Source organism: Eublepharis macularius, chromosome 9 (genome assembly GCF_028583425.1).
Source record: "Eublepharis macularius isolate TG4126 chromosome 9, MPM_Emac_v1.0, whole genome shotgun sequence".
In the NCBI taxonomy this organism is placed as follows: Eukaryota; Metazoa; Chordata; class Lepidosauria; order Squamata; family Eublepharidae; genus Eublepharis; species Eublepharis macularius.
The window spans coordinates 13,028,371-13,053,652 of NC_072798.1; the positions used below are offsets into that span (position 1 = coordinate 13,028,371).

Consider the following 25,282-nt stretch of genomic DNA (forward strand, 5'->3'; position numbering starts at 1 on the left):
CTACACCTCTGAAGATGCCAGCCACAGCTGCTGGCGAAACGTCAGGAACTACAATGCCAAGACCACGGCAATGCAGCCTGGAAAACCCACAACAGCCATCGTTCTCCGGCCATGAAAGCCTTCGACAATACATCGAGACAGCAGTAGTTGTGAAAAAGGATGGCAGTATAGTGTACAGAAGTGCAAAGAAAAGTGGCAAAAGAACAGAAGGTATTTGGGTTTGCTGACCTTTGAAGACAGATATTTTTGCTTGACTAACAGTGCGATCATAAGCACCTCCAGGTGGAGCCTTGCATTCTCCCAGAATTATAGCTGATTTTCAGACTACAAGGATCAGTTACCCTGGAAGAAATGTTAGCTTTGAAATGTGGACTCCGTGGCATATCCCTGCTGACCTCTCTCCCCTCCCTAAACTCTGTCCTTCCTGGCTCTACCCACAAATCTCCAGGAATTTCCCAACCCAGATTTGGCAACGTTACCTACACCCTTTTAAGTTCATTTAAGTTAAAAGGTTTAAAATGGTGAAACTGTACATAGTGGGTTGGACAAATATACCCAGTTATAGCAGAATACACAAATGTACCCTATTGTCATCTTTCAGCGATACATATTTGACTGGATGTTGATTCTTGTGTGAGACTATGAAATGTTCAAGGACAGAAGAATGTCCCTATTTTCACCCATGAAATGTTGGAGAGTTGGAAAAATGAGCAAGAGAGTTTTTATCCGATCTTATCAGAACCTGGAAGATAAGTATAGTTGGTCCAGGTTAGTAGTTGGATAGGAGACCACTGAGGAAGATGCTACACGAAGGCAGGTAAGGCAAGCCACTTCTGAACGTCTCTCACCTTAAAAACCCTATGGTGTTGCTGTAAGTTGGCTGCAATTTGACGGCACTTTCCCTCACCATAACACACCGTGATATAAATAATCATCTATCACAACTTTGCCCTGATCTGGATGACTCCGAGCCAAGCTACAAGTGACGCCTGACACAGGTTGGACACTTGTCAGCTTCCCTCAAGTTTTGATGGGAAATGTAGGCGTCCTGGTCTTGCAGCTGTAATGGAGAGCCAAGCTGTAAAACCAGGATGCCTACATTTCCCATCAAAACTTGAGGGAAGCTGACAAGTGTCCAACCTGTGTAAGGCGTCACTTGTAGTTTGGCTCTCAGTCTAGCCTGAGAGGAGTTGGCTGTGTTAGTCTGTAGTTGCAAAATAGTAAAGAGTCCAGTAGCACCTTTAAGACTAACCAACTTATTTGTAGCATAACCTTTTGAGAACCACAGCTTTCTTGATCAGGATGAAGAGAGCTGTGGTTCTCAAAAGCTTATGCTGCAATAAAGTTGGCTAGTCTTAAAGGCGCTACTGGACTCTTTATTATTCAGTCTAGCCCAATATCCTGTCCTGTTGAAGGTCAGAACACTGTCTCCATTTTCAACCACGGAGAGTTGGAAATATGAGAAATGGATCTCATCTGATCTTGGAAGTTAAGCAAGGTTGGCTCTGGATGGGAAACCACTAAAGTCCAGGTTTGCTACACAGAGGTAGGCAATGGCAAACCACCTCTGAACAGCTCTTGGTTTGCAACCCTGTGGTTGGCTGCAACTTAATGGCTCTTTACGCACTTTAGCTTGGCGGGAGGAAACAAGGAAAAGATGCTGAAACTGAAGCAGAGGGAGGAATTTAGATGTGAGAAAGAACTTGAGAAGAAGTAATATGCCCTCTTCCTTGATTCTCAAAAACGATTGGGACCACCTAGAGCCAAACTACAAGTGACGCCTTACACAGGTTGGACACTTGTCAGCTTCCCTCAAGTTTTGATGGGAAATGTAGGCATCCTGGTCTTGCAGCTGTAATGGAGAGCCAAGCTGTATAACCAGGATGCCTACATTTCCCATCAAAACTTGAGGGAAGCTGACAAGTGTCCAACCTGTGTAAGGCGTCACTTGTAGCTTGGCTCTTAGTGTTACATATAGATGATCAAGTCTTTCCATGCAATCGGTCTGCCCTCTGCTGGATTTCAAGAACATTGCCAGAACAATGCTAGATCTGCTCCTTATATTCTTGAATGCAACGAAATGGGATGGGGAAGTGGGAGGTTTGCCAATACTAGCTGGGGAAATTCCTGGCGATTTGAGGCGATGCCTGAGGAGGGTGCAGTTTAGGGAGGAAAGGGCGCTCAACAGGGATGTGCCGCTGCAAAGATCGCCCTCTGTGGTTCTTTGTTATTGGACGTGCAACTTCATCTTGTGACCATATATTATGATGCGTTTTTAATGGTACCGTATATGTTGTTTTAATGCTAAGTTTTTGTGCAGTGTATAATAAATAGCTGCACTTTATTTTATTTTCTTGTTGCTCAGCCTTCTGATTCCTTAATGGAACCTTCATGTTCAGAGGCAGTCCGCCCAATGGAACATATTCAGAGGCGTTCTAACAGATGTAAATGAAAGCGGGACCTGTTGCTTTTATTCTCTTCTCGTCAGCTTCCCATTTTAAAAAAAACTGGCAGGCCGCTGCTGGAAACAAGATGCAGCCTGTCCTTAGGTCTGATCCTGCCACACGAGTTTAGTATTTTCTTATTTCTTGCCCAATACACAAGTGACCTACCGAAAACTACATTTCCCATCATCCAGCGGGAAAAATCAGCAAGTTCCCTTTTCCTCTGCTCCAACAAACTACATTTCCCATCACCCATTGTAAAGAGCCGAGCCGCCATTTCCAGACAACACGGCAAACTGGGGGGGGGGGGGTTGTTCTTATACTACCGGCTGAAAACTACATCTCCCAGCATGCTCTTCGCGTGCGTGCCTCGATTTGTACGTGTGGAGGCGGGGGCCTAGACGTGGCAGGGAGGGAAATGTTCGTTGCCAGTCGAGCAGGATGGCGGCCGCCGTTAGAGCGTCTTCGTCGTCTACTGTCGCGGTTCCCCAGCACTCAGGAGATGCGGAGCGGTCTTCCACACATATGGCGGCGCTCATTCTAGCCCGCGGCGGCAGCAAAGGGATCCCACTGAAGAATATTAAGCTGCTGGCCGGAGTTCCGCTGATTGGCTGGGTGTTGAGGGCAGCCCTCGACTCTGGCGTCTTCCAGAGGTGTGCGCATGCGTCCTTTTTGAAGTAAAGGGGTAGGGTTCTTTTGTTTCCAAAGCGGATATCCGAGTTATGTTTGCTTCTGTGCTGTTGGTGGTGTTAGCAGTATAGAAACGTGGCTCTTTACTGGTTGCAGTGATTGACCCAAACAATAAATAAAGGATATATTCATGCATCTTCAGGCCTAGGTTGTTTTTTATAGAGAGGGGTATAAATAGGTCTGTTGCACTTTAAAAACTAATTGTTCTAGAATAAGCTTTTGTGGGCCAGGTACAATGAATGGATTCTGTAAAAGTAGGGTTGTCTGGAACCTGGGAGGGGGAAAATATCTTGCTCCTTTAAACAGAGGCTTAATTAGATATTATTTACCAGATGATTTGAAAAATGTATTTTATTTATTCACCTTACTTGTAGTCCACTTTTCTCACCATCATTCATTTATACAGTGTGAGTTAATATATCAGTTTCAAGGGTATTTAAATAAGCAGTGTCATAGGGTATATAAATGCAAATTTACACAAAGATTTTATTCAGCAGAAATCCAATACAGAGCTGAAGAAATGTTGAAAAGTACATAAGCAATTCCAAGACCGAATTTTAAAATTTATTCACGTTATTTATAGTCCACCTTTCTAACTGAGACTCAAGGCAGATTACACAGCATGAGTCAGTACAATAAGTTTCAAAGAGATTTCAATAAACAATGCAATAGGGTCCATAAGTGCAAATTTGCAAAGATTTAGACCAGCAGAAGTCCCATATAGAGCTGAAGAAATGCTAAAACAGAACTTAAAGCAATTCTAAGACTGGTAATTTAACAATATAGAAACTACCCAGCAGGATTGTACTTACAATAACAGACAGTACATAGTAGTAAAGCATATAGTCGCTATCCTTTTATTAATGCACCTCTTTGAGACCATTTCTTTACAATACAGCCCTCCTATCTGAGTAAAAAGGCATCTCGAGTCATTCAGTTTTCATAGTGTACAGAAAGCTAGGAGTGGGGGGAGCTTTCCTGACCTCTTCAGGTAGGCTGTTGCATAAGGTGGGGCCACCACAGAGAATGCACCTGTACGGGCAGCTGTTGATGCTATTTACATCCCTGCCGTGAAAAACCAACTGTCCACATGCATGCAGTATTTATTTCATTTATATCCTGCTGTTTGCTACATTTGGGGATGCAACACAGTCCTCCATTTTATCTTAACAACAACCTTGTGGGGTAGGTTAGGCTTGGAGTGTGACTGGCTCAAGGTCACCCAGTCAGCTTCCATAGCAAAGTGGGGATCTAAACCTGAGTCTCCCAGATACTAATCCTAGTGGGTAGCCGTTGATCTGCAGTAGGCACCAATAATTATTTTCAGGGTATAAGCTTTCGAGAGTCAGAGCTCCTTTCTTCAGACATGAGCAGGATTTAAAAAAAAAGAATTGCTCCTGATCCTCAGAGAGGAATTTGGGTGAAATGGCAGGTTGCTCAAGAAAGGGAAAAATCCCTTGTGCCAAACCTGCCATGAACTCTTGCTTTTGATCCAATCTGTAATTGGGATTCCAGTCTTTGAAGATCTGTGCTGGATTTCTTATTCGAGTCAGCAGGCGATGAAAAAGGGGGATCCGTTTTTCAACACGGTTATTTTTGCGCGAGGGATTTTCTGCAGTGTCAGTTTGTCCAATTGTTTTGTCAGCTGTTAAAATTTCCTATCATACCAAGCATTTAACTGAGATGTATGCTGGCTTTTCCAAGATTTAGCCCTTTGCGTTTTTGCAGCTGGAAGCTTATCATTTCCTTATAAATCTCTGAAATACGGAGGTCTTCTGTATTCCCCTTGGTAACTGTAACTTGACAATATGTGGGCGGGGATGGGGGGGGATGACAATATAGCACCTGCTTTTAAAGATACATCAAAAGATAATGGCCAGTTTTAAAAAACTGCCCCATTGCTCTCAACTGGCTGTATTACAACATTGACTTTTGCCCACTAGGCAGTGAAGCCATTGGAAATCAGCCCTGCTCCTCCTCGACTCTCAAGGTGATCTCTAATGCTGCCTTTTTTTTTTTGTCTGCTAACAGCATCTGGGTTTCCACCGACCACGATGAAATTGAGAAAGTGGCCAAGCAGTTTGGTGCCCAAGTCCACCGAAGAAGCTCCGAAGTATCCAAAGATTCCTCTACCTCTCTGGATGCTATTGTGGAGTTCCTTCAATATCATGATGGTACAGCCCAAGAGGGATAAACATGGGAAGTTGTCAGGAAGTGGAAAGCTTTGTAGGGTACGGCCCTTGAGGAACGTTAGAAAAGTTTCCGATTAACTTCCCAACCTAAAAGATACTTCTGTGGAAGCAGGAAAATTCTGTGTGTATTTGTTTCTTTATTGTCTTCTCTTAGGGTAGTTTCACACATTACAGAATGCTGAGGCAGGGAGAAAACGTCTTTCTTGGGCAGGAAAGGAACATGTAGAAAGCAAGGGAGAAAAGAGGGTAGAAGTGTGTAATGAAAGCTTCATCGTGATGGTCTTTTGATGGTGATCCACAGATGATTGAAAGCTGCAAACCTTATCTGATAGTTTTCAGGAGGGTGTGTTGTTTTCTCCAGAGGTCGACGTCGTAGGAAACATCCAAGCCACCTCTCCCTGCTTGCATCCCACGGATCTCATCAGAGTGGCCAAAATGATTCGAGAGGATGGCTTCGACTCAGTCTTCTCTGTAGTAAGGCGGCATCAGTTTAGGTGGAGCGAAATCAAAAAAGGAGGTAAGGATCCTTGAGTTTTGAACTAGGGTAAAATCATTGGTTTTGTGTGTGTATGCTAGAGGAGGGGCCATGGCTCGGTGGTAGAGCATCCGCTTGGCATGCAGATCCTCAGCATCTCAAAAGGATCAGGGAGGAAGTGATGTGCATGCATGCATGGATACTAGAACTCGCAGGTGACCAAAGGAAGTTGATAGGCAGTAGCTTCAGGTTGGGCAAAAGGAAGTACTCTTTTGCTCAAAGGGTAACAAAACGGTGGATTCGTTGCCGCTGGAGGTAGAGATGACTGTTCGTTTACATACAGGAGGAAGCTTTAACAGTGTGTTTTCTTGGTTTTTGTTCACAGTCTGTGATGTGACGAAACCCCAGAACCTGAATCCGGCCAAACGTCCCCGGAGGCAGGACTGGGATGGGGAACTGTACGAGAACGGGTCGTTTTACTTTGCCAAAAGATCGTTGATTGACAAAGGGTATTTACAGGTGGGTGCTGGGCTTTTTCAAAGGCAGCCACACTTTCTGGGCTTTCGTTGTGACGTTCCAAGGTAGCTGTGAGATGCCTCTCTGCTTGTGCAGTTTAGTTGATGCACTTTAGTTACTCCTAAATAATAGCCCATTCCCATCTGTGCAGTCAGAGTTCATGAGAAGGAGTTCATGAATAGGGACTATGAATGGTTATCACATTATCACAGGTAACAGATTTCCTTTACAGAGGCGGGGTCTGGGGGAGCCCAGTGGCACCTGGCGTGGGCTTCTGAGGACCACAGTTCTCTTTGTCAGATGCATCTGGCGGGGAGAGCTGTGGTTATCGAAGGCTTATACTACATTGGAATTGGATGGTCTGGTTGTTTTGCTGCCACTAACCAACACGGCAAACTCCTTTGAAGCCTCACACAAGCCAATTAATCTCCATTCCAAGAAGAGATGTTTACATTTACTAGCAAAGGGATGTTTTGGTTCCATCCCTCTCTTTCCCCCCCTAACTGCATCTTCTCTCTCCTCCCCTCCTCTTCTATACTTGACCAGTTTCTGTACCATGCTTCTGACGAAGAGAACTGTGATTCTCGAAAGCTTATGCTACAATAAAATTGGTTAGTCTTAAAGGTGCTACTGGACTCTTTTTGATTTTGCTACCACAGACTAACACGGCTAACTCCTCTGCATCCATGAGAAGGAGTGAGCTTTTCCCATCTATTGGAACTGAGAATTATATTCCACTTTATTAATTGAACGGCGGAGCGGGGGCTTGTGTGCCTTTTGGATAGTGGAAAGGATGGAAATCTTTAGGAAGAGTGCAGTACGTTTATTTATCATTCTCCTCCACCCTACGCCAAAACTGCCTCCTAAAGCAGCATACAACCATTAAAAATCTGGTACAAATATCAATGAAAATACCTATGTTTACTGAGCTCTGCATCGGGGCATTATGGAAGGACATCTGGTTGCCACTGCTTTTCTCTCCAGTACTAACACAATAAAGGCAACCCTAAGTTCACTGAACCAGGGTAAACAACAAACCAAAACCCAGGGAAAAATGAATCAGTAAGACAACATTACATACCAAAATGTAAATACAAAATATAATTCTTAAACACTGAACAATAATAATTCACATATGTCAGGAAGAAATTTTAAAGAAACATCTCAACAGAGTACGTACAGAGACCCATCTTAGTCAATTTCAACAGACTGTGCCTTCCAAAAGCAAGGAAACGGCGCTGGGAACAAAGTAAACCAATGATGGTTGTTGTGGGTTTTCCGGGCTGTATTGCCGTGGTCTTGGCATTGTAGTTCCTGACGTTTCGCCAGCAGCTGTGGCTGGCATCTTCAGAGGTGTAGCAATACAGCCCGGAAAACCCACAACAACCATCGTTGTCCGGCCGTGAAAGCCATCGACAATACAAAGTAAACCAAGTTAACATCCGTTTGTTCTAGAGTCCTTTCAAAGTCCAAGCGTCCATATAGTTCATAAGCCGTCAATAATGTAGCAGAAGGAAATGTCGAACCAAGTTGGCAAGCAATAATCTTCTGAATTTGTTCTTGTACTGGGTGGAAATGAACAGAAGGTTCCCAGGATCCAGCCAGGTCCTGGGTTGGCCTGACAAGCGGAGTATACCCCCCTCAGGCTCTGTAAACATCTATGACTGGCCACCCTGCTCTGCGGGTTATTTAGTCTGATGTGGTGGGGCAAAATGTGTGCGGCTGTTTTTAATTGATGTGTCGTTAATGTTTATATTGCTGCAAATGTTATTCTATTTATTGTCTGTTTTAAAATATTGTGATCTGTTCTGAGCCCCCTTGCAGGCAGAGTGGAATACAAATCAAATAAATAAATAAATGTCTGCCTAATGCAGCTTATGGGACCCCGTTCTTGAGAATACCAGGGTGTTCCAGTTTACATGGGCGAAACTGTTAGGCCCATATCTATGTATCCAGAGGGTTTTTTTTAATCCAACTTTTCATCTGAGTAGTACAGGATGTCATACGAGGCTCTCTCCCATTTTCTCCTCATGCAATACCTGTCTGCCCTAAAGCCTTAGCACAGTTACGCTCTCTTGCAACCTAACCTGCCTCACAGGGTTGGTGTGCAGATTAAACGAAGAAGGGTAAAGCCATGTTTGTCACTCTGCACTCATTATGGGGAGAGGAAAATATAATAGGTATAAAAATGCCTATATCCAGAAGCTATGAAGTCAGTGATTTGCAGGGGTTATGGAATGAATGCTTCTACTTCTTAAAAATTCCGCTTTGAGAGGATGAGTACCTATGTTGTTAATTTGTTTATACTTCACTTTTCTCCCCAGCGGAGACCCATAGAGAGTTCCAGTATTGTTTCCCCCCTCTGTCTGTTCACTGATACGTGTTCATTTTATTCAGGGTGGGAAAATGGCTTATTATGAAATGCGGGCTGAACACAGCGTGGATATCGATGTGGACATCGACTGGCCAATCGCGGAGCAAAGAGTCTTGCGGTAAAAAACAAGCAGCATTTGTTTGACCCTTTGATTTGTCACTGTGGGTAATTCCGCCCCCCCCCCCGCCCCCCCGGTGTAGTTCCAAACGTGCAAATTCATTTGATCAGCAAAGCTCAATGCCCAGGCCTCTCCACCGTGCATCGCTCGCATCCGTCATGCTTGGATTCATTGACAGGACTACTAGAGGGTCAGAAGAAGTCAACTGAGCTCTTGTTTCCATTGTCTCTTGATTTCCGCAGAGCCACTAGGGGTGGGGTGGGGCTTGTTTCATTCATTCATTCATTGACGACTACTAGAGGGTCAGAAGAAATCAACTGAGCTCTTGTTCTGATTGTCTCTTGATTTCCGCAGAGCTACTGAGGGTGGGGTGGGGCTTGTTTCATTCATTCATTCATTCATTCATTCAGTCATTCATTGACGACTACTAGAGGGTCAGAAGAAGTCAACTGAGCTTTTGTCCGGATTGTCTTGATTTCCGCAGAGCCGCTGAGGGTGGGGTGGGGCTTGTTTCATTCATTCATTCATTCATTCATTCATTCATTCATTCATTCATTCATTGACAGAACTACTAGAGGGTCAGAAGAAGTCAACTGAGCTCTTGTTCGGATTGTCTCTTAATTTCCGCACAGCCACTGAGGGTGGGGTGGGGCTTATTTTGATACTGAAAAGGGAATTAATGATCCAGTAACAAGGCTCTTTCAGACACGAGCTTGGGGTTCATGTCCCCCCCCCCCCCCCCCAGTACCTAGAAAACTATTATGCCAAGAAAAACTTACCAGATTTTTCTTGCTAAAATACTTCGTGAGGAAACCTTAAAAGCAAATGCAGCAAAAAATTAGTTGTGACCAAATTCCTTCATGACCAGTGAAGCCTTGATCTAATACTGTTGCCATGGAGGGATGCTGGATTGCACCTGCAATTGACCCATAAAATGGCCCCAATGAATGTCTGCAATGGACCCATAAAATGGACCCAATGCATGTCTGCAATGGACCCATAAAATGAACCCAATGGATGTTTGCAATGGACCCATAAAATTAACCAGCTCAGTTGAGCTGTCACATTTTTACCCCACCCTCCAACAAGCTCAGGGTGCTGTACAGGGTTATTGCTTCCTCTGGATTTATCCTTGCAACAACCCTGCGAGGTAGGTTTGGCTAAAAGAGAGCTCAACCCACCAGATCAGAGCAAAAACTCACCTGCTGCTTTGGCGTTGCTCTCATTGAAAGGGTGAAACGGTGTCTGGGCTGAAGTTCCAGGAGGGCAGATTTTGGATGTATGTTAAGAGAAACGTCCTAACAGTGGAAGCGCTTCAGCGATCAAATGAACAACCTGTACGGACGGTGGGCTGCCTCCTTCTGGGGGGATCTTCAAGCGGAAGTCCCCAAATCATATATCCAGCTAAAAGCAGATTTGGGATGGCACTATGCCGTGACTCTTGCTGGGTGATCTTGGGCCATCTTTCAGCTTAACCTACCTCGTAGGCTTGTTGTGAGGGTCAAAGGGGAAGGGGAAACCGTCGATGCCCTCCTGAACCTCTTGTAGGAAGGGTGAGATAAAAACGGATGGTTAGATAGCCGCTTGCCCAACACTGGGAGTGCGGGAGGCTTCTAGACAAGAGCCTGTAGAAAAGAGCTTAATTGCATGCATGCTTGTGAGGCCGTAAGGTTTAAAGCCAGGCTGGCCCTTGTCTGCAGTCCGAACGGTCCAGTTTAAAACCAAATGCAGTGCTTCCATGTGGTGTAGCGGTTGGATCTGGGCAGCCCAGGTTTGAAGTCCCCACTCTGCCGTGGAAGCTCGCTGGGTGCCCTCAAGCCAGTCGTATTCTCATCCTAACCTACCTCACAAGGTTGTTGTGAGGATACAATGGAGGAAAAGAGAACAAAGTAAGCTGCTTTGGCTCCCCATTGGAGATAAAGTTGGTGTATAAATGAAATATAAGCTTTTGGCTTTGTATCTTTCTCTGGACCTTTTTTTCTGGAGGGTGTTGAGGGGCAAATTACGAGCAGCTTCTCTCTTCAGTCTTGATTTCTGCTCTTGATATTTCCAGATTTGGCTATTTTGGAAAAGAGGCCCTGAAGGAGGTGAAGTTGCTGGTTTGCACCATCGACGGATGCCTGACCACCGGTCACATCTACGTTTCCGAAGATGGAAAAGAGGTCCTCTCTTACGACGTCAGGGATGCTGTCGGGATTCATTTGCTACAGAAAAGGGGTGTTGAAGTACGTTTGGCTTCTGACCGTTCGAGGGGGGGAATTAGTAGGGTGGGATGGTTGTGGAAATCTCAGTCTTGAGAAGAACGTTTTATAGAGGGGCTTCAAGGCCCGCGGTTCACATCTAGCTGAAAGAAAGGAAATTATAATCATTGTTGGTAGAGCTGCGGTAGTAGAGCGGTTAAGTGGTGGGACTGTAAATCAGCACTTCGCTGGTCCAAATCCCACTCCTGCCATGAACTCAGCAGGCAGCCTTGGGTAAGTGGTTGGGTTGCGAATCTGCACTCTGCTGGTTCGAATACCACTACTGCCATGAGCTCAGCAGGTGACCTTGAGTAAGTGGTTGGGTTGTGAATCAGGATTCTGCTGGTTCGACTCCCACTACTGCCATGAGCTCAGCAGGTGGCCTTGGGTAAGCCCCTCCTCTCAGCCCTAGCTCCCCAGATGTGTTGTAGGGATAATAACAACACTGACTTTGTTCACTTCTCTGAATGGGACACTCATCTGTCTAGAAAAGTAATATGTAAGTTACTTGCAGATTTCAAAGAGCTTCGCATAATGTCATGTTGTTGTCATTCTTACAACAGTCCTTCAAGGTAGGTCGGTGTTGTTACCTAATTAGAGGTGGGGTACAAGGCTGAAAGTTCCTGGCAGATGCAGGATCCAAACTGTCGTTCTCACACTCTTGTCATCTTTGGCTACTCCATGGCATCACAACCTTTTGTTCAGACTGCTCATGCTGATCAGCTTCTTGCGATGCAGAATTTTTGAAGTTTTTTTTTAATGGGGCGTCCAGAACTTCAGTTGGCATGGTGTGAATTTTCATAGAATTAGAATTCTGTACCAAATGGCGTTCCTAGAAATCCCCAAAGCTCAGCAGGGTTCGCTTAAGCAGAAGCTGACCATGTGGCTCAGACTCACGTGGTTGGGAGACAGGATGTCTTTAATCAAACAACAGGGCACACATGCTTCCTCAGCAGCACACGGGCCAGCCCCTGAGTGTTGTACAATAGAGACAACCACACTGTGATGCCCTGTAGGCAGAGCTCATTTCCAGGGGGAATGCGCCAGAACACTGTTCCAGCAGTTCCCCTAACAGTCAGGTGGCCTCGCCCACCTGACTTTTGGACATTTGGGGCCGTTCCCCTGCCCGGCACCGACCCGATCCAGGCCGTTTCAGCCCCGATCTGGGCCATTTTGGCCCCAATCAAGGCCCAATTAATGGCACCTGCACCATCCCTGGCACCCTTGATCACCAAGGGCTAAGTCCAAGATTCGGCCCATCAGAGAGTCCTCACAGTGGCTCTTTTTCCAATTACATGGCTTCGTTCTGGGCCCAAACGGGCCCCAAATGGCAGTTTTTGGCCACTTGGGGCCCGTTTTGGCCAGGGTCAGGACCAAAGCCACCAGGATTGGGTCAGTGCCTGGTGGGTACTCCCTCCCCTGCCCGGCACCAACCCAATATGGGCCGTTTGTGGCCTGATCCAGGCCAAAACATGCCCCAAATGGCCATTTTGGGCCTGTTTCAGCCGGGATTGGGGCCAAAATAGCCCTGACTGGGACACTGCCAGGTGGGGGAACACTCCCCTTTCTGGCAGCAGCTGAATCCCGGCCATTTCAGCCCAATGAAGGGGCGTGGCATATGCTAATGAGTTCCTGCAGCTCTTTTTCTATGAAATGACCCCTGCCTGTAGGTATTTCCTTGTTTTGTGTGTGTTACGTCCCATCAACTCGTCTCCAACCTAGGGCAACTCGATGAATGAAAGACCTCCAAAATATCCTACCGTTAACAGACTTGTTCAGATCTTGCAAACCGGAGGACGTGGCTTCTTTTACTGAGTCAAGCCATCTTGCTTTGGGTCTTCCTCTATTCCTAGTGCCTTCCACTTTTCCTAGCATTATTGACTGTTCCGGACAGTCTTGTCTCCTTAGCAGTGATTTTCCACCAAGGCATACTTTCCCCTCCCAAATGCTGTTTCACAAGTTTTGTTTCTCTGCTATGCTCCCGGCTGTTGTCTTAATACTCTTTGGTTCATCCAGGTGCGGCTGATCTCTGAAAGAGACTGCTCGCTCAAGACCCTTTCCGCCATGAAGCTGGGCTGTGCCGTAGAAGTCAGCGTGGCCAACAAGCTACATATCGTCGAGAAATGGAGGAAGGAACTGAACTTGTGCTGGAAGGAAGTGGCGTACTTAGGTGAGGCCCTCCTTGCAAACAAAAAACGCTGCCAACTGGAACAGCTCCTTGCCCTCCTCCAAATGACAGCCTTTCAAATATTTAAAGTGCGCAATCATGTCCCCCCTCAATCTCCAAACTAAACATATATGGTGCTAGCAGTCCCATTCATGTTGGCACATAGTGAACCATGTAGAGTCTTTATTAATTTATTAAAACACTGCCTCAAAATGTTAAGTGCTATAGTTGTGGGGTTTTTTTAAATCCTGGCTTTCCCTCCCTCATTCCAAACCAGGAAGCGGTCAGGAGTCTCGGATTGAAGGGCAGCTACCCACCCCTCTTCTCCCCTTGGTCTCTTGAGCCTTGTTCATAAGTTACAGGGAATGTACATACAATTCATGTACAGTGTATACTTGATTTTTCTTCATACAAGCATTGAGTAATTCTCATGTTACATTCAGTGCATGTGCAAACCACACATTTGTCCAGGTTCTCATCCTCAGTTTCATTTTGCAAAGTGAATACTCATCTTCTCTTCGATGTATTGTCGAAGGCTTTCACGGCCGGAGAACGATGGTTGTTGTGGGTTTTCCGGGCTGTATTGCCGTGGTCTTGGCATTGTAGTTCCTGACGTTTCGCCAGCAGCTGTGGCTGGCATCTTCAGAGGTGTAGCACCAAAAGACAGAGATCTCTCAGTGTCACAGTGTGGAAAAGATGTAGGTCATTTGTATCTACTCAGGAGGGGTGGGGTTGAGCTGAGTCATCCTGTAAGAGTTTCCCAGGGTGTGGAATGCTAATGGCGGGAGGCTTCACTGTATCCTGAGAAGGTTCTTTTGCATATGGATTGGTACTTGATGTGCTAATCTTCTCTGCAGGGCTATTGTCAAGGATAGAATGTTTTGTTAGCCTGGTGTTTTTCAGAACTGGCAACCATGCTCGGTTCATTCTTAAGGTTTCTTCTTTCCTGTTGAAGTTTTGCTTATGCTTGTGAATTTCAATGGCTTCCCTGTGCAGTCTGACAAAGTAGTTGGAAGTGTTGTCCAGTATTTTGGTGTCCTGGAATAAGATACTGTGCCCTGTTTGAGTTAGGCTATGTTCAGCCACTGCTGATTTTTCAGGTTGTCCAAGTCTGCAGTGTCTTTCATGTTCTTTTATTCTTGTCTGGATGCTACGCTTTGTGGTCCCGATGTAAACTTGTCCACAGCTGCAGGGTATGCGGTATACTCCTGCAGAGGTTAGGGGGTCTCTACTGTCTTTTGCTGATCGTAGCATCTGTTGTATTTTTCGGGTGGGTCTGAATACTGCTTGAAGGTTATGCTTTTTCATAAGCTTTCCCATCTGATCAGTAATTCCTTTGATATATGGCAAAAACACTTTTCCTGTGGGAGACTGTTTTTCTTTGGTTGTTTGCTTCATCCTGGGTTTGATTGCTCTTCGGATTTCATTTCTGGAGTAGCCATTTGCCTGAAGTGCGTGGTTTAGATGATTAATTTCCTCATTTAGCAAGTGCGGCTCACATATCCGTCTTGCACGATCCACTAATGTTTTCATTATGCCTCTTTTCTGTCGGGGATGGTGATTGGAGTTTTTGTGTCTTTTGGAGTTTTTGTGTCTTTTGGTGCTACACCTCTGAAGATGCCAGCCACAGCTGCTGGCGAAACGTCAGGAACTACAATGCCAAGACCACGGCAATACAGCCCGGAAAACCCACAACAACCATCGTTCTCCGGCCGTGAAAGCCTTCGACAATACATCGAACACCTCTACGGGGAGGAAACATTCCAACAGACCCGGAGATTGGAAACACTTCGGAACAAGAAAGCACATCTACTCTGTTCTTTAACCTTTCTTCTACGCTGCAGGGACACAAGAACTATTCCATCTTTTCTCACAACTAAAAGAATCTTCAAAACCACACAGGCGAACCGCATTTATGCCCGTCTAGAACAGGCCCTCTTACGTGAGAGAATCCACACTACCCGCAGAGAACTTGCTGCCACAGACAAGGAGCTATTTTGCTTGCATATCAACACCAGCCATAAAATGAGAAGTCAGGATTGGGACAAGGTTGATAATCTCACCTACAGGAAGATGGAACAAGTTTTTACCAACCACACATCCAGACAGAAGCAGAAGTTTAACAAACTACAGGAAAAAAGACAGACAAGCCCCATGCTCGACAATGCACGCATTGTCATCAATCTGACAGACCGTCAACTCTCACCAGAAGAAACCTCCATCTTGGCAAAGGGAGGAAACTTTGCAGTCACCCCCACCAGAATTCCTGTGGAAGACATCATTGCAAATGTAGAAGCTGCCATTCGTCATCTACCTGAAGAGGAAGCTGAGGAAATAAGAGGAGAGACAGCCAGGATTCTACGAAAGGCAAAGCTTCCCACCAGCAATATCACACGCAAGGAGAGAAATGTCATCAAGACCCTCAATGCAGATCCAGACATCATCATTCTACCAGCTGATAAAGGCAATGCTACAGTGATCATGAAAACAGAGGAATACAAAAAGAAGATTAAGGAACTCCTGGACCCCTCCACCTACAAAAAACTAAAACGAGATCCCACTTGCAAAATCACCAGGCTAACAAATGCGCTGATCAAGAATTCCTCACTACATCCCGACACGCACAGAAAACTATGCAAGACTGAAGCACAGCCACCTAGACTATATGGACTCCCCAAAATACATAAGGATTCAGTCCCACTCCGACCCATTGTGAGTGCCATTGGTTCACCGACATATGAATTAGCTAGACATCTGGCAGATCTCCTGCAGGACCACATCGGGAAAACCTCGTCTTACATCAAAGATTCAGCAGATTTCATCAACAAAATCAGTTCTCTGAAACTCAATCCACAAGACATGCTTGTCAGTTTTGATGTTGTATCCCTGTTTACCAAGGTTCCAGTAAAAGACACTATTGCACTTATTAATCAGATTTTCCCAGAGGATGTAACAGCCTTATTCCACCATTGCCTGACAACCAGTTACTTCCAATGGGACAACGAATTCTATGAACATATGGATGGGGTGGCCATGGGGAGCCCACTCAGCCCAGTTATAGCAAACTTCTACATGGAACATTTTGAAAAAACAGCTCTAGAATCAGCACCCCACAAACCTAGTGTATGGTTCCGGTTTGTGGATGATGCATTTATCATTTGGAGCCATGGGGAGGAAGAATTGATGAGGTTTTTGAATCATCTCAACAACATCCACCTGAACATACAATTCACCATGGAGAAAGAAATCGAGGGAAAACTCCCATTCCTGGATACCTGGGTCATCCGCAAAGCAAACTTTCAGTTAGGTCACAAGGTCTACAGGAAACCAACTCACACTGATCGGTACCTACACAAAAACTCCAATCACCATCCCCGACAGAAAAGAGGCATAATGAAAACATTAGTGGATCGTGCAAGACGGATATGTGAGCCGCACTTGCTAAATGAGGAAATTAATCATCTAAACCACGCACTTCAGGCAAATGGCTACTCCAGAAATGAAATCCGAAGAGCAATCAAACCCAGGATGAAGCAAACAACCAAAGAAAAACAGTCTCCCACAGGAAAAGTGTTTTTGCCATATATCAAAGGAATTACTGATCAGATGGGAAAGCTTATGAAAAAGCATAACCTTCAAGCAGTATTCAGACCCACCCGAAAAATACAACAGATGCTACGATCAGCAAAAGACAGTAGAGACCCCCTAACCTCTGCAGGAGTATACCGCATACCCTGCAGCTGTGGACAAGTTTACATCGGGACCACAAAGCGTAGCATCCAGACAAGAATAAAAGAACATGAAAGACACTGCAGACTTGGACAACCTGAAAAATCAGCAGTGGCTGAACATAGCCTAACTCAAACAGGGCACAGTATCTTATTCCAGGACACCAAAATACTGGACAACACTTCCAACTACTTTGTCAGACTGCACAGGGAAGCCATTGAAATTCACAAGCATAAGCAAAACTTCAACAGGAAAGAAGAAACCTTAAGAATGAACCGAGCATGGTTGCCAGTTCTGAAAAACACCAGGCTAACAAAACATTCTATCCTTGACAATAGCCCTGCAGAGAAGATTAGCACATCAAGTACCAATCCATATGCAAAAGAACCTTCTCAGGATACAGTGAAGCCTCCCGCCATTAGCATTCCACACCCTGGGAAACTCTTACAGGATGACTCAGCTCAACCCCACCCCTCCTGAGTAGATACAAATGACCTACATCTTTTCCACACTGTGACACTGAGAGATCTCTGTCTTTTGGTGCTACACCTCTGAAGATGCCAGCCACAGCTGCTGGCGAAACGTCAGGAACTACAATGCCAAGACCACGGCAATACAGCCCGGAAAACCCACAACAACCATCTTCTCTTCCTTAAAAACAGATGTATGCATGTACAGGCCGGTTATACCTACGTTCACCGTAACGTGAGCAAGGATTGACGTTCCTCTCGCTGCAGTACAACATTGTTCTTTTTGGTTGTTGTGGATTTTCCGGGCTGTATTGCCGTGGTCTTGGCATTGTAGTTCCTGACGTTTCGGCAGCAGCTGTGGCTGGCATCTTCAGAGGTGTAGCACCAAAAGATAGAGATCTCTCAGTGTCACAGCGGGGAAAAGATGTTGGCAGGTCATTTGTATCTACTCCGGAGGGGTGGGGTTGAGCTGAGTCAATCTGTAAGAGTTTCCCAGAGTGTGGAATGCTAATGGCGGGAGGCTTCACTGTTTCCTGAGGAGGTTCTTTTGCATATGGATTGGTGCTTGATGTGCTAATCTTCTCTGCAGGGCTATTGTCGAGTATAGAGTGTTTTGTTAGCTAATCACCACCCCCGACAGAACTCCAATCACCACCCCCGACAGAAAAGAGGCATAATGAAAACATTAGTGGATCGCGCAAGACGGATATGTGAGCCGCACTTTCTCAATGAGGAAATTAATCATCTAAACCACGCACTTCAGGCAAATGGCTACTCCAGAAATGAAATCCGAAGAGCAATCAAACCCAGGATGAATCGAACAACCAAGGAAAAACAGTCTCCTACAGGAAAAGTGTTTTTGCCATATATCAAAGGAATTACTGATCAGATGGGAAAGCTTATGAAAAAGCATAACCTTCAAGCAGTATTCAGACCCACCCGAAAAATACAACAGATGCTACGATCAGCAAAAGACAGTAGAGATCCCCTCACCTCTGCAGGAGTATACCGTATACCCTGCAGCTGTGGACAAGTTTACATCGGGACCACAAAGCGTAGCATCCAGACAAGAATAAAAGAACATGAAAGACACTGCAGACTTGGACAACCGGAAAAATCAGCAGTGGCTGAACATAGCCTAACTCAAACAGGGCAAAGTATCTTATTCCAGGACACCAAAATACTGGACAACACTTCCAACTACTTTGTCAGACTGCACAGGGAAGCCATTGAAATTCACAAGCATAAGCAAAACCTCAACAGGAAAGAAGAAACCTTAAGAATGAACAGAGCATGGTTTCCAGTTCTGAAAAACACCAGGCTAACAAAACACTCTATACTCGACAATAGCCCTGCAGAGAAGATTAGCACATCAAGCACCAATCCATATGCAAAAGAACCTCCTCAGGATACAGTGAAGCCTCCCGCCATTAGCATTCCACACCCTGGGAAACTCTTACAGGATGACTCAGCTCAACCCCACCCCTCCGGAGTAGATACAAATGACCTGCCAACATCTTTTCCCCACTGTGACACTGAGAGATCTCTGTCTTTTGGTGCTACACCTCTGAAGATGCCAGCCACAGCTGCTGGCGAAACATCAGGAACTACAATGCCAAGACCACAGCAATACAGCCCGGAAAACCCACAACAACCATCGTTCTCCAGCCGTGAAAGCCTTCGACAATACATTGTTCTTTTTAATTGGTTTTAGTGGTCTTCAAAAGAAACCTCATTATCCAGCTACGGCCCTGTGTGTTATGTAAGAGCAGGAAGTCCGAGCGTCTTTTGTTTCTCAGTTTTGTGCCATAGATTCCGTGGAACTCCCTGTTAAAGTGTTCCAGGTGGCCCCTTCCACTTATGAAGAAGAAGGGGGGGCACACCAAGGCAAAATGAAGGGGGAAAAGACAGAAGAGGGAAAAAAGAGACAAGGGACAGGCTGAATTCTGACGGATGCAATACTGGAAATGGGCAGACAGCAGGACCCTGAGAAATAGTTTGGTTCTGTAAAGCTGCCTTAATAACTGCAGCTCTTCCCCTTTTCCAGCAGTCCACACTGAGAGAAGAGAATCCTACACTAAGTAAGTGTGTAGTGGCCATAAGCATGAAAGCACTCTTCACCCCCCCCTTTACCCCTGCAAGGAGAAAGGGGGGGGGGAATCTTTAATCATAGTATAATCCCTACGTGTTTCACTCTGCTGTAGTGCATATACGAGAAAGATACTAATAGGAATTTGGAAGATCCCCCTGACGAAGCTGTATGCGAAATGCACAGGGGTTATACTGTTATTAAAGATTCTTCCCTTTGCACCATTTGCTGTCTTCCGTTCCATTTATGCCTTCTTGGCACGTAAATACTTTTCTGTTCTCAGAAGCGATCGCAGGTGCTGTTGTCCAACAGCGCCAACCTAAACAGTGTTAGACCCTTCTAAGCCCATTAACTCAACGGAACTTAGAAGAGTATAAGGGCTTCGCTTTGTGTGTTAAGTGAACTCTCTCTTTTCTTTCTCACTTTTACCTTTCTTAAAGTTGTGATTAGATGTTGTATTTCTTTTCCCACCTCGCTGTGAGCAGGCTGAAGGGGTGTTTTGAAAAGGCGACTCAGACGTTTGTAATATATTTATTTAAGTATTTATATCCTGCTTCTTTCTGAAAAGGACCCCAGTGCAAGAAACAGTGAAAAATAATACATAAATCAAACAATGCACTGTGATAAAAGCAAAACAGGTACATTGCAGGCCGGTCCTGGATTCCTCGGCTGGCTTGATCAAAGTCACAAGCTGAGAGCCACAGGGCTAAGAGCCAAAGGGGGAAGATCCCATTGGTCCTTGCCCTGTGATTCGTGCCCAAGGGCTTGCTTCTCTGGCCACAACAAAGCTTTATAAGGAACCTGAGGGAGGAAGGGATAAAGCAGTCCTCCATATATGTATTAAAACCTTGTATAGAAATAAAATAACTAATATACAGATGTAATAGATCCAGAGGAGTTAGCCGTGTTAGTCTGTAGTAGCAAAATAGTAAAAAGTCCAGTAGCACCAGATGCATCTGATGAAGAGAGCTGTGGATTTCAAAAGCTTATGCTTTTGCTACAATAAATTGCAGTTAAGCATATGCTACAATTAAGCTTATGCTACAATAAAGTTGGTTAGTCTTAAAGGTGCTACTGGACTTTTTACTACAGTTGTAATAGAACAACTCATTGCCATATGTACAGAACCAATTAAACCAGACACGTTTCAGCCCAAAGGCCTTCCTCAGAGGTATAAAAATTTCACAGAGAGCACCCTGTAAATATAATACATAAATTAAACATACATCACCTAGCACACAAAGTATCTGGAACAGAGTGAGGAAAGGGGGACAAAAACGCGTAAAGGTTAAAACCTGGGAAATAAGTAAGAAACCAATATCAAATAAATATATTTCAATGAAATTATTCATGCTGCGATGAAATTGAAACTAAAATGGAGTGAGTTCCTAAAAATTCTGCCCCAGAACAGCAGGAAATAAAGTCAGGGCAATATATCATATACTGAGCCCCATGGCGCAGAGTGGTAAGCCGCAGTACTGCAGCCCAAGCTCTGCTCATGACTTGAATTCAATCCTGGCGGAAGCCAGGTTCAAGTAACCGGCTCAAGGCTGACTCAGCCTTCCATCCTTCCGAGGTCGGTAAAATGAGTACCCAGTTTCCTGGGGGGGGGGGGGGAGTGTAGATGACCGGGGAAGGCAAACCACCCCGTAAAAAGTCTGCCAAGAAAACGTCGTCATGCGACATCCCCCAGGGGTCAAGATTGACTCGGTGCTTGCACAGGGGACTACCTTTACCTTTTTATTATATCATATAAAAAAGGAGAAATACAGCCAAATTCATTCCAATTGAAAAAAATGTTTTGAAAAATATCCCAAATAAAAAATAAAGGAAATAACTTAAACTTTATACTGGTGTTTTTAATGCATATTTCAAGTTATTTTCCATAATTCCCACCCCCCGTTGTTCCAACCTCCTTGGTTACCCTTGGTTGTTCTTCTCCCCTTTTTGCTGTCCTGAGCAAAGTGGTTATACCACTGTTATGACCCTTCACTTTCTCTAGGGTAGATTTTGCCTTTAATCTTTCCCTTACACGCTCTGGGTAGATTCCTGCCACCAGGAATATTATATTCCAAGATATTTTATTTAAATTTTCCCTTTTGTAACGTGCCTAAGCGTCAGGCTCCTTTGTGGTTCTATGTGGCCCTGAGGATAGGAATGGGATATAGCAATGACAGCCACTCTGGGATATAACAAAACAAACTTTTATTTTTCAATAAGCATATCGGTTTCATAAAAGTAGTTCTCGGTTCTTAAAGTTACTTCATTTAAACTCATTCACACAGATCTCTTCTAAGGCTTCACACACAGTTAGCCTCTTTCTCTGACTCAGTATTTCTCACAGACGTGCTTAAAGTTACTCAGGCAGCACACAGCTTGCCTGCTTTCTCTAGACTCAATATTTCTCTCACAGAAATGCTTAAAACTCCTCAGGCAGCACACAGCTGGCCTCTCTTTCCCTGACTGAGTGTCCTTTCACAAACATGCTCAGTTCAGGTTCCACACAGGTTATATTTCTCTCATAAATACTTCAGCATACTCAGGCAGCCCACAGCTAGCCTGCTTTCCTCGGACTGAAACTTTGCTCTCCACTCCCAGTCTCAAACTGCCTTCACTCCGCCCACACTCTCAGTCATCAACCAATCATATCCCTCACTCATCCCTCTCTTTCACCCCCACTCTTCACCTATCTCACACCAAGCATTTAAAGACACATGCACACATTTACTTGAAATCATTACAACCACTGATAACCACGTTCCCTATCTTACCCCTTCCGTTCCCCTGTGATCAAATGTTGGAACGTGCTTGCTACTAGCAACGTGCTTTGAATAAACTGATTTTGTATGTTTTGGTGCAGGAAACGAGGAATCGGATGTGGAGTGTTTAAAGAAAGCTGGAATGAGCGCTGTCCCGGCCGACAGCTGCCCGGCTGCACAGAAAGCCACGAACTACATTTGCAAATGTAACGGTGGCCGTGGCGCAATCCGGGAGTTTGCAGAGCACATATTCCTCCTCATGGAAAAAGTAAATTCAGCTGGGAAGAAACCATGATAATACGGGCCTAAAGCTGCCGCTTCTCTTGGGGATGGAAAAAACTGTCCCCTTATTCTTTCCCTTTGCTGGTCTCTCTGTCGTTTACTTGGTTTTTGACATTTCAGGAATCCAAAGAACATTACCAAGGACTGTGCAGCATGATATATTTTTCCCCAAGCACTTAAACGTTAATTTCCAACTGCAGCCCCCCGCTAGTGCAAAAGCTGCCACCCGTCAAGCTGATCCCAGGCAACGTAGCTTGATGAGCCTTGTAAAAAGGTTAAGAAATTGACAGCGCCAACGCCTGGCTTTTGAAAAGTGGTAAGTCTATAAAAATAGAACTAACTAAAGATAATTTTGGGTTTGTTTCCTGTTCAAAAAGAGCCAAAGGAGACGATTGCCGGGTTTTCATATGAACCGAAGTTATCGGCCGGGATCAGACATAACGTGAAACCACGGTTTATTTGAACTAACAGCTGGATTGTGAAACCTGAATTCAGCACCGAAGGGATCCCTCGTGTTTTGTTTTGCCTCGGCAAATGGTGCTTTCATTGCTTTCGTTCTACCCAGGTGTCTCTGTAACCAGGGAGCGGGCAAGGGTTTTAGTAAAGACCGGTTGCAATTGCATGATTTAAATTCTTCCAAAGTGAAATTTTGCTTGAGATTGCCATGCAAGCCGTGGTTAAGCTAGAATGTCTGTACTGATACACATCATGTAAAATCCTAGTTTGGTCTCTGATTAAATACACCAACCATGATTTGAGATCCTGATTTGGTGGCTGCTGAGTGGCCTGTGTTCAGACAACCACACTAACCATGATTAGTTTAATTAACCCTTGGCTTCCATTTATGTCTAAACTGAAGGCTTCTTAAAGACTTTGGCAAGGGAGGCGATAAGCGTTTTCACCCGAAAAGCCCTTTTAGATTCCCGGCTTGATGTGAATCCCAGCAAACAGGACTTAGAACTGGGCGAGAGGAGAGACACCTTCAAAACCACATAGGGTCTCTCAGCACCTCCTCTTTCCCCACCCCAGTTAATCTAACTGGCTGAGCTTAAAAAGGCAAGAACCTTTCACAATGGAATAATTAAAAAGCAAGATCTCTGCCTCTTAGAGACGAGGCCTGCTGCCCTTAGAGGTGAGCCACGTACGCATCACAAAAATCACATGAGACTCCACGATGGTATGTACCACTTCTCACTGAAGGTAGGGGGTGGTTGCATTTTAACATATCCCATATTTTTTTAAAAAAAACTAGCACATCAGGAGAAGACATTTTTTTACTTAGCTTCTTTCCCTGAAGCACTAGTTTTCCATAGGCAGGGAAAACTAAAAAAAAAAATGGAGTGTTCAGTTGTGCAACACCTCCCTGAAGTGGTTCTGCTCTGTGCCGGTGCCCCTTGTTCCCACACCCACTCATATTGTTTGTTACTCCACTGCTGTGTCCCTGGCCACAGTTCTCATTTTTTTGTGATATGTATTTGCCATCTCTGTGACTCTGCCTGCCTCGCAGGGCTGTTAAGGTGATAGAATAATAAAGCCCCGTGTATTCCATTTGCGGCTCCTTGGAAGAAGGATTGGATAAGAGAATTTCTCCATTTGATATTTACTTCTATGTCTATACTTTTAGAGGGGGCATCTCTCCTGCCCGTTGGTAATGGTGGAAAATAGGGATTCAGGGTGGATGTAATGTCTGCAATCTTGTTTTATACTTTTTGAAGTTGCTATTCTTTTTACTGCTTGTTGTATCTTTCAAAAGGCAATGATAATTTATTTCCGTGGGCTGCTTGTCTTTTTGGGAGTTGGAAAATAATACTGTAGAGTTGCCTGTAATTTTTGTATGCCCTCAATATCGGTGAGTTATGCAATGCTGGAACTTTTCTTTCTGGAACATGTTAGGTAGCAGCGCAATCTGTGACTTGCCATGTTGAATACGGTCCGCTAGCCAGGTGCTTGAGTTCTAGGCAGGTAGAAGTGGGAGGTTTCCTCAAGTGATGGGGGGAGCACAGTGAGTGGCTGGGGTGGAGAAGCTGCATTTGGCTTGGTGGGTCACGAACCGCAGAAGTCTTGTGCACTTAAGTCTTATTCCATTCCTGTTGGAAATGTGCAGACATGCAAATGCTTTGGATTGCTTGCAAACGGAAGGCTGTATTCAGACAATACAGGATACATCAACTTCGAACTGATAGCATCTCTGATTCCTAGGGGCAGGGGTGGGGCTTGACTTGGGGCAAAAACAAATGAGATGAATACCCCAGCTCTCTTATCATGTATAAAATGCAAATTGCAGCTCCACTTTGCAGTGGGGCCGTGTGGGGGAAAGGAGAGGGTGTCAGCCACTAGTCACTTTCACTAGCCCATATGGGGTTATCTGCTTTATCATCAGTATTTTAAAGGGGAAATCAAGTTGTTTCCCCCCTCTTTTTAAAATACGTATAGCAAAGTTTGGAACCAGTTTTGATTAACGAAACCAACTGGAGGTTGAAGGGTTAACCCCCCCCCCCCCACTCCATTCCATGTAGTGATCCAAGGCAAATTGAGGCTGCATGACTGCAATTGATGGACCGACCCGGACTGTATAATCTTCAGTCTTTTTTTACCCTTAAATACTCACATTTGTGATCAATACTGATGAAGACTTTACTTGATTTATTGTTGATTATTTATGTGCAGATAATGATTTACCAATCTTAGGATTGTTCGAGGTTTTTTTTCCAACTCAAGAATAAAAAATAAAACCCTG

General features: G+C 44.8%; 1 protein-coding gene across 1 annotated transcript; it reads left to right on the forward strand.

Annotated features, from left to right (window-relative positions):
- Positions 1–2,861: 2,861 nt before the first annotated feature.
- Positions 2,862–25,282, forward strand: CMAS (cytidine monophosphate N-acetylneuraminic acid synthetase). The gene is made up of 8 exons (XM_054989363.1): positions 2,862–3,097; positions 5,166–5,308; positions 5,688–5,843; positions 6,187–6,320; positions 8,715–8,809; positions 10,863–11,034; positions 13,066–13,219; positions 22,365–25,282. The coding sequence occupies exons 1-8, from the start codon at positions 2,886–2,888 to the stop codon at positions 22,556–22,558; spliced, it is 1,260 nt and encodes a 419-aa protein (XP_054845338.1). The 5' UTR covers positions 2,862–2,885; the 3' UTR covers positions 22,559–25,282.

Excerpts from the sequence above, each read along its gene's own strand:
- CMAS (XM_054989363.1), top strand. The coding sequence starts at position 2,886 with ATGGCGGCCGCCGTTAGAGCGTCTTCGTCGTCTACTGTCGCGGTTCCC. Across the intron at positions 5,844-6,186 it reads GAGCGAAATCAAAAAAGGAG|TCTGTGATGTGACGAAACCC; the intron begins GTAAGGATCCTT and ends TTTTGTTCACAG. Across the intron at positions 8,810-10,862 it reads GCGGAGCAAAGAGTCTTGCG|ATTTGGCTATTTTGGAAAAG; the intron begins GTAAAAAACAAG and ends TGATATTTCCAG.